General features: G+C 40.2%; 1 protein-coding gene across 3 annotated transcripts in view; it reads left to right on the top strand.

Moving 5' to 3' along the window:
* RNF135 (ring finger protein 135) overlaps window positions 1-8953 on the top strand; it is an 18808-nt gene that overhangs the window by 3252 nt on the left and 6603 nt on the right. Inside the window, exons 2-3 of one of the 3 annotated variants that reach the window (XM_019647122.1) lie at window positions 1640-1783; window positions 5206-5326. In XM_019647122.1, coding sequence (XP_019502667.1) covers window positions 1640-1783; window positions 5206-5326 — 265 coding nt within the window. Of the gene's footprint in view, window positions 1-1639; window positions 1784-5163; window positions 5327-8953 lie in introns of all 3 variants that reach the window. The other 2 variants (XM_019647121.1, XM_019647123.1) reach the window with 2 other exon arrangements.

Here is an 8953-nt window from a genome sequence, read left to right as displayed (position 1 = left end):
TGGCGGCTGCTGGCCGCTCACACTCGCTGTCGTCTACACATGGTAGCTTATGGCAGCCCACTGCAGCAGGGGACTGCAGCAGGGGACTGCAGCCTATGCCGTCGCCGGCCACCCACGGTAGCCCACAGTAGCCCAGCCCCAGGTCGAGCTGCCGTTCACCATCTTAACTGCAGAGGGCAGTGTCACTGGTCCTCATATGTGGGATCTGAACTGGGGCCCTCTGGCATCCCAAGCCAATTCTTAACCAACGCGCCACTCGGCCGGCCCTCTCTGCATTTTCTTAATTCACCACAATAAGTGTGCATTTCTCTTATGAATAGATAAAGCAATGCACTTATTTTTTAAAGTTTTTTATTTGCTCAGACACCTGGATAAGGCCCTCCATTCCAGAGTTCCAGCTGCTTGAATATTAAGAGTAGGGCCTGGAAATTTAAGAGCAAACAGTGTTACCAGTGGTCAGCCACTTCCCTCTCCGAAAAAGCCTGGTGATATCTTCCAAAATACATGTTATTTTGAGAGACATCAGAGCTTTTTTAAGAAATGAAAAAGGTCCTAGGTCAATTCCAGTTTTTGAGGTTCCAGCAAAATTTAAAATAATGAAAAAATGTCAAAACAAAGTTATAAAAACTCTGGTTTATTTAGAGTTGAATGCTGACCACTTTATATTTCTGTGACTATATAGAACCCCTTTGGAGGGAATGCAAAGTTGTCACCAGGTCTTGATGTTGCCAGAATATGCTGACTGCAAAACTAATTCCACTCCCAATCAGGCAGCTGAGCAGATTAAGTCTTTTAAGTGGAGCTGTTTAGCGCTCTCTCCTGAATGTGTTGTTTTTTCTTTCTTAATTAAAATTTATTGCGGTGACAATGGTTAGTAAAGTTATATAGGTTTCAGGTGTACAGTTCTGTAATGCATCATCTATATATCACATTGTGTGTTTACCACCCAGAGTCAGTTCTCCTCGCATCACCAGATATTTGACCCCCGTTACTCTCTTCTACTCTCCCCTCTCCCCACTTACCTTCTGGTAACCACTGAACTATTGTCTGTATCTATGAGTTTTTGTTTATTTGTTTGTCTTGTTCCAGTGTTGCTTTCAGTTTTATATCCCACCTGTTTTGTTTTGTTTCTAATGTGAAGGATGTCACTAAACAAAAAGAGCTTGCATCTGTGCATCACTGGGAAGTCTCCAAGATCCTTTCCCAGTCAATAGTTAGGTAGATCCTTTTCACTATGGAAAAGGAGGAGGGATAGTCTTTTTCATATTTGAAAGGAGTGGTGAAGACACAAGACGAGCCAGAGGCAAGAGTGGAGCTTAAATCTGAGACAAATGCCCTCCACTGCACCCACTCACTGCCAGATCTCCACACTGCCGTCCTAATTCTTCTCTGATTTTCCCTGTTCAGAATGACCCCTAGGCTTCCCTTCACACTTCACCCGCTTCCTCTATCCCATAGATGGACTCTGGTTTCCTGTTATGGCCACAGGATGATCAGTAGGGGAGATGGGCATGCCACCCGTCTGGGGAATCTACCTCCTTGTCCTCTGAATGTTTTTGTCACTTTCTTGCCTGTTTCTTTATCCAGTCTTCACCCTCCGTCTGGGTCCAGCTTTGTGATCTGCTTTGCTCTTTTAAAGGCGGCGGTACAGAAGAGCACCCCAGAAGTTGGTCATGAGCTGGGAGAACTGGTGGAACAGCTTGTAGACATTGTCAGGAGCCTTCAGAATCAGAGACATCTACCAGAATCTGGACCAGACAATAAACTGAACATCCTGGGCATGGTAGGCTCAGCTGGGAAATGAAAGGATATGACAGGGGGCGGGGCTAGGGACACCTTCCAACTGGAGCAACGTGAATATGTTTGCAGTCGGAAGATTCAATAAGTCTCAACCGTTTAGCATTCCCTTTACTACGAAACAGGGATGGCTGGACGTTTGGGATGCTTGAGGTGAGGTAGGGAAGCTGCAAGCGGCCCAGGTTCCATCCTTATCACTTCACCTAACCAGCTCTAAGATCACCCATAGCCTCTTTGTATATCCTGCAGACACTCTAGTCCTCATCCTCATTGGTCTTTCAGCAGCCTTTAACACAGCAGGTAATCACACCTTCATTCTCGAAGCTTTCTTTTGCCTCAACTTCTGTAACATAAGTCTTCCAACCTTCCTCTGTTTCTCTCTGGATGCTCCTTCTCAGTCTGTTTGTAGGGTTACTCTCCTCTGCTCAGCAGTGAAATGCTGGATTCCTCAAGGCTAAGTTGTAGGTCCCTTTCTTTTCTCCACGCCCATGGCTCTAATTAGCACAAACATCGCTCCAGCCGGGCCCTGGCTCTGAGCTCTAGTCTGATAGCTCCTTTCTCATCTTTTCCTCTTGGTATCTCAAAGACGCATCACACTTAACATGTCCCAAACTGTTCCTCCTCTGGGATTCCGCATCTGACTGATGCTGTTCTTCTTCCAAGGGCACAAGCCAGAAACCTGGGAATCATGTCACCTCCTCCCTCACCTGTCAAAACATCTCTCGATCCATTTACTCCTCTTGAGCCCCCTTGAGACTTCGCTAATCCAAGCCTATGATCATTTCTTGCCTGGATTGCTACAATAGCCTCCTGACTGTTCCACTCCAGTCCCTCTACTTTGCTCTCCTCGGGGTCATCAGCATGACCCTCTCAAACACAAATCTGATCATGTCACTCATCTGCTTAAAACACTCCAGTGACATCTGTTTGTGGAGGATGAAGACCTCAATCCTCACAGAACCAACAAGGCCCCGCAGGATCCCACTCTGTCTGCCTCTCTCCTTTCATCCAACTCCTCCTGGCTCTCCAAGCTCCGGCCACACTGGCTCACAATAGGCCCTCCAAGTGTCACACTTTCTCCCACCACAGGGTGCACACCATGGAATGTTCTTCTTTCACCCTGTCACCTAGGTGTCACCTGCTCATCTTTCAGACCCCAGCTAGATCACTTTCCCAGGAAAACCTTCACTACTTTCTTTGAACAAGTCACATCTCCCTATTAGAGGCTTTTATGATTCCATATACCTTTCATTTGTAGCAGTTATCCCAGTTGCAAGTTGATAATGATTGGTGCCATTAGTTGTTAATGCCTGTCCTTCCTCTTCCCTTGCACTGGACTCTAAGCTTCACGGGGGTAGAGACCTTAATGGCTCTTGTTCTTTCTTTTTCTTCTTTTTTTTTTAAATTGGGGAACAGCCATGGTCCTTGGTTACACATTGCTTTCATGCTCCAATGGCATAGTTGACTCTTTTAAGGAGGGCTCAGCTCACAGTGGCCCATGTGGAGATCGAACCGGCAACCTGGTGTTAGCAGCACCATGCTCTAACCACCTGAGCTAACCGGTCACCCCTTGGCTTTTGTTCTTTTGTTCACCCTTATATCCGCAAACCTATCTCAGTGCTTGACATGAAGTAAGTGCCCAACAAATACCCACTGACTGTGAGTGAATAAGTGGGTCTTCAGGGATACAATGGGTAAGGGTGGGAAGTTTGAGAGTCTGACTTTCAGACCTGACATTGCCACTCACTAGTATTGTGACCTTGGGCAAGTCATTTCATCTTTCTGAGTCTCAGGTTTCTATTTGTAAAATATGAATAATGAGGCCTGCCACCTCATTGATATGATGTGGGGATTAAAAGGGATCTGGTATAAAAAAGTGCTTGAACAATGTGGAAATGTAAGACGATAAACTTAACTAGGGCAATTTAGTTAACCCTCCTGAACTTTAGCTTCTTTCGTAAGATGGGGATAATAAACCTACCTTGGAAGGTTGTTACACAGATTAGAGGTGAACATTGGACTATACTCAGTAGGTGGTGCCTACTACTATTATGACTGGTGAAAAGAATGGGAAATGGATTATGCAAAGATGGGAAGGAAAGTCAGGCGCTGAAGGTGAGAAGGTGGCAAGCAGATGAGAGGCTGTGTTGGGGACTAATAGGACCTGAGATTAAAGAAAATCAGGGAGCATGTGTTGGAGGCCTCAGAAAACAGGGCCTAGATGTAGGAGACATGTTTACATTGGCTCTTAGAAGAGATGTGATATAATGATAGAGCCTGGGGAAGATTCTTCTGGCCTTTGAGGTTTATCTCAGTGACTATCTGTATTATTCATTCTGTAAAGTCCCTGTAATATGGGCCTAAAAATTTTTTAATGTTTTTTAGTATTACCTAAGAAATTCATATTTATTGTACAAAATACTAGAAAATACAAAGCAGTTTGAAGAAAACAAATGTAAATCATCCATAACCCCACCACCCAGAAATAACCACTCTAATATTTTTGCTGTGCTATGTATTATTCAGATTGGTTTTTTTTGTTTGTTTGTTTTTTAGCTGAGCCATCCTGCCACCTTTTGGCAGCTCGGCGGCAACCCAGCTCGGGCCGGGCATTGAACCGCTGTTGCTCAGAGCTCAAACTCTTGAGCGAGCTCCTAACCAACTGAGCCACTCAGCCGGCCCTCAGATTGCTTTTAAGGCATGCCATTTTGATGGCCTAATTATGTTTTTTAAAAGTTGTTTTAAAACAAGTTTTACCAATGTGCGGTACACCTGAAGCTGAAGCTGAATAATATAATTGTGTATATATATATATATATATATATATATATATATATAATATATATAATATAGTCACAGGATATGGAGAACAGCATAGGGAATAGAGTCAGTGGAATTGTAATAGATATATACGATGTCAGAGGGGCAATAGATTGGGGGAGGGGGTTATCACTTTGTGAGGGGTGAAACATCTAACTATTACATTGTTTTGTACATCTGAAACTAATAAAAAAATAGGGGAAAAAAAAGAAAGATGAATAAACAAATATTTTAAAAGAAAATTTTCAACAAAAGTCAGTAATGAAACTTAGGGTACACAGAGGTGTTTCTACTCTTGTAACACGTTCTAACTGGGACATTGTATGGCCTTTAAGCAAAAGTTATGGCTCTCTAAACCACTTGCATTTGCACAAATAAATAATGTTTTCTTGCTTAAGAAAAACCAAAAACCTTGTTAGGAAGTAAGTGGAAAATTATAGATGGATGTCAGAACTGGAATATACTATTTGATGCATTCCAGGGGAGGCTTTCATTGTTTATTTATTTGTTTATTTGTTTGTTTGTTTATTTATGATTCATCAATAGGCTTTTTCTGGTGGGATGGATCTTTCATTGGCTTCTCCACAGCTAGGGACTTCCAACACAATTGAGGGAAAAATGAAAGACATTCTGCATGACCTAGAAGACATCCAGAAAAAATTACAAGGATACTTTACAGGCAAAGAGCCCTTGGAAGAACAAAGGCAGGGTAAGTTGATTTTATTTGGTAAAGGAGGATTAAATATGGAAGTTGGGGGGAAATGGCAAAGTGTTCCATGGTTTTGTTTTTGCGGGGGACATGGTCCCAGGGCCCAGCTGCAGTGTCACTGTGGCATTATTGTAAATGCTGGAGTGGGCTGAGGTGTTTTTGTGGCTGGCTGTGTTTTTGGACATGACTGGAGGTGTGATGGAACATAGGCCCTTGATGAGATAGAAACTCATTTTCTAAGACCTATTAATCTAGAACCTGAACCTGATTTTGCTAGGTTCCCACTCTTCTGTGTAATCCATCTGAGGAGGTTTGGAAATAGGCCACTTTTTCTTTTTACCTAGCAAATGTCTTTATTAACAAAACATGTGACTTTGTAAATATTTCTTGATATAGTCTATTAAAATGTAACCTTTGGAAACTTTATTAATGTTAAACAGTAACAATGTAGAAAAGGACTTTTCTGTCCTGACTTTACAGGTTCTCTGTTGTTCCCCTGGTCAGGATTGAAAACCAATAAACACCTGTCCTGTAGACATCAGTTCTGGTCTGCCGTGGCTCCACCACCTGTTCTGGCCACTGGCAGCTCTGCAGACTTTAGTAACAGATCTCCTGCCACTTTTTTCTATTTAAATGATCTTGCTCTGCTTAAAAAGTCATCCCTTATTTAGGCTGAGAAACATGATTCCTTGGAAAAACTTTCTTAAGGAAACCAATTAGAGCTCAATTTATTATTCCAAAAATTATCTGAGAAATAAGTGCCCTCTTGGCTCATGTGCTCCTAAGTTTAGGTTGAGTTCCTTAGTGATTTTATTTATTTATACAAATTTAAAGTTTATTTTTAAAATAAATTATTTAAAATTTATTTTAAATTTCAACTTATAATTTTGCACTTAAAAAAAATTTGAAATTTAAAATCCAAAAATCAAAACAATATAAAACAACATACAAGTCTCTTTCCCACACTTACCTAAGTCCAGCCACGCCCCCATCTCAGTTAACCACTTTTATTAGTTTTTTGAATGTCAATTCAGAATTCATTTATGCAAATACAAGTAAATATGAATTTATATTCTTATGCAACACAAAAGGTAGTATACTATATGCACTGTTTTGCATTTTGCTTTTCTTTTTTTTTTAAAGATTTTATTGGGGAATTGGGGGGAGGGGAACAGCGTTGGGGAATTGGGGAAGGGAAACAGACAAGTTGCTGTCCTTTTGTTCTTCAGTCTAGTTGTGGAGGATGTCGCTTCACTGACCCATGTTGGTATTGTCATTGCGCTCTTCCCTGGTGAGGCACTTGGTTGCCGGTCATTGGCTGGCTGCTCACAGCGGCTCCCGGTAGCTCACACTGGCTACCAGCCGCTCATCCTGGCTGCCAGCCACTCACGTAGCTCACGGCAGCCCACTGCAGCCTTGCTGTAGCCTACACCATCGCCGGTGACTCACGGCAGCCCAGCTCCAGGTCAACCTGTTGTTCATCATCTTAGCTGTAGCGGGCAAGCATCACTGGCCCTCAATGGGATCCGAACCGCAGCCCTGCTGCTCAGAGCTCGTGCTCCCAAGCGAGCTCTTAACCAGCTGAGCCACGCGGTTGGCCCTGCATTTTGCTTTTCTTCTTTCCTTAATATATCTCAATATCTTTATGAATCGGTACCTTCAGCATTTTCTCTTTTACAGCTGCATAATATTCCAGTTTATGGATATGCCAACATTTATTTACCACATCCTCTACTAACGGATGCATGATTGTTGCCAATGGCTTATAATTACAAACAATGTTGATATTAATAGTGATACATACACCATTTTATATGGGCACAGGTATGATTGTAGGTTCAATTGCCAGGAAGAGTTGTGAAATCAGAGTGTAAATTCATTTATAATTTTGATATACATTGCCAAATTGCTGTCTAGTTGGGTTATACCAATCTATACTCTCACAAAAGAAATGTGTATCCCTGTAGCCTGCCAACTGAGTGTATTGTTAAACTTTTGTAATTTTTTTGCAAATCTGATGGGTTAAAAAAAAGTAATATATGAGTGTACTGTACTTTTAATTTGCATTTTTCCATAAATTCTGTGTTTATATCTTGTGTCTTTTAAAAATGGACTTTTAGGAACTCTTCATAAATTAGGAAGATTAACCTTGTGTCTGTGATATGAATTGCAAATTTTGTTCCCCGATTTGTTATTGATGTTTTGAATCTGTTTAGCATGGATTTTAGAATGCCATATAGACACATTTTTCTATTTTCAAGTAGTAAATTTTAGCAGTCTTTTCTTTTATGGCTTTTAGATTTTAAGTTTTAGTTAGAAAACTTCACCCCAAGTTTAGAAAGGAATTTTCTGTGTCAGTCTGTGTGTGTTCATACTTTATATTTTATATTTAAATCTTTGGTTTCACGTTTTACATTGAACTCTTTGACCCATTTGAAGTGTATCCTGGCATGTGTTCTAGTGAGTTTTAAATATTTACATAACACCACTTTAGAGATATATCTCTTATACCATTTTTATATTTAATGACGTTGGTCTGATTGAAATGTTGCTTCTTACTTAACTGAAGAAACATCATTTCTTGGGGAAAGTTATCAATTTCTAAGATTATTTCAGTGTGCATTTAAAAATTTTTTTTATTTTTAATTGTAGTAAAATACACATAACGTAAGAATCCACCATCCACTGTTTTAAATGTACTGTTCAGTAGTGTTAAATACTTTCACCTTGTTGTGAAACCAAGTTCTAGAGCTTTTTCATTTCTGCAAAATTGAAACTGTGTACCTTTTAAACATTAACTCCTTATCTGCTCCCAGGCTCTATGAACCACTATTCCAGTTTCAGTTTCTATGAGTTTGATTGTTCTAGATACCATGGAATCATGCAGTTATTGTCTTTTTGTGAGTGGCTTGTTTCACTTAGCATAATGTTCTTTAGGGTTATCCGTATTATAGCATGGGTCAGAATTTCCTTCCTGTCTAAGGCTGAATAATATTTTGTTGTGTGTATATACCACATTTTTTTATCCATTCAACCATTAGTTGCTTCCACATCTTGACTATTGTGAATAATGCTGCTGTGAACATAAGTGTACAAATACATGCATCTCTTCAAGATCTTTTCCGTTCTTTTGAATGTATGCTCAGAAGTGGAATTGCTGCATCATACAATAATTCTGTTTTTAATTTTTTGAGGAATTAAGTATACATTTTAAGTATTTTTTAAAATCCAACTTATAAAATTTAAGGATGTGTTAGCAAGTAGACTATAGTTCTTTCTCTGTGGTTATGTTGTTTTTGATTACTTTGAACAGTCCAGAACATTTTTAAAACAAACGACCTGGATATATCCCTATTTCGTGAAATATCATTCCCTGAAATTTTCACAAATTGTTTCTAAGACAATAGATTAGTTGTTCTTCAAGTCAATGCTTTAATAGTTGCCAAGCAATTTGACTGCCTCATCACAATGATTTCCTTTGACCCTCTGTAAATACACCATGAGCTGCCATGGAAATCACATTTTATGCAGAACAATGCCACTTAAACAGAATACTGCTATAAGAGACCTGCTTGTGATATTATTATTTTATATTCCCATGGGATCCTGGCTACATTTTTTTTTTTT

The sequence above is a fragment of the Hipposideros armiger genome, unplaced genomic scaffold (genome assembly GCF_001890085.2).
Source record: "Hipposideros armiger isolate ML-2016 unplaced genomic scaffold, ASM189008v1 scaffold_108, whole genome shotgun sequence".
Taxonomy (NCBI): domain Eukaryota; kingdom Metazoa; phylum Chordata; class Mammalia; order Chiroptera; family Hipposideridae; genus Hipposideros; species Hipposideros armiger.
Note: the sequence above shows the minus strand (reverse complement) of the source record. Positions and strands in the feature narration are given on the sequence as shown.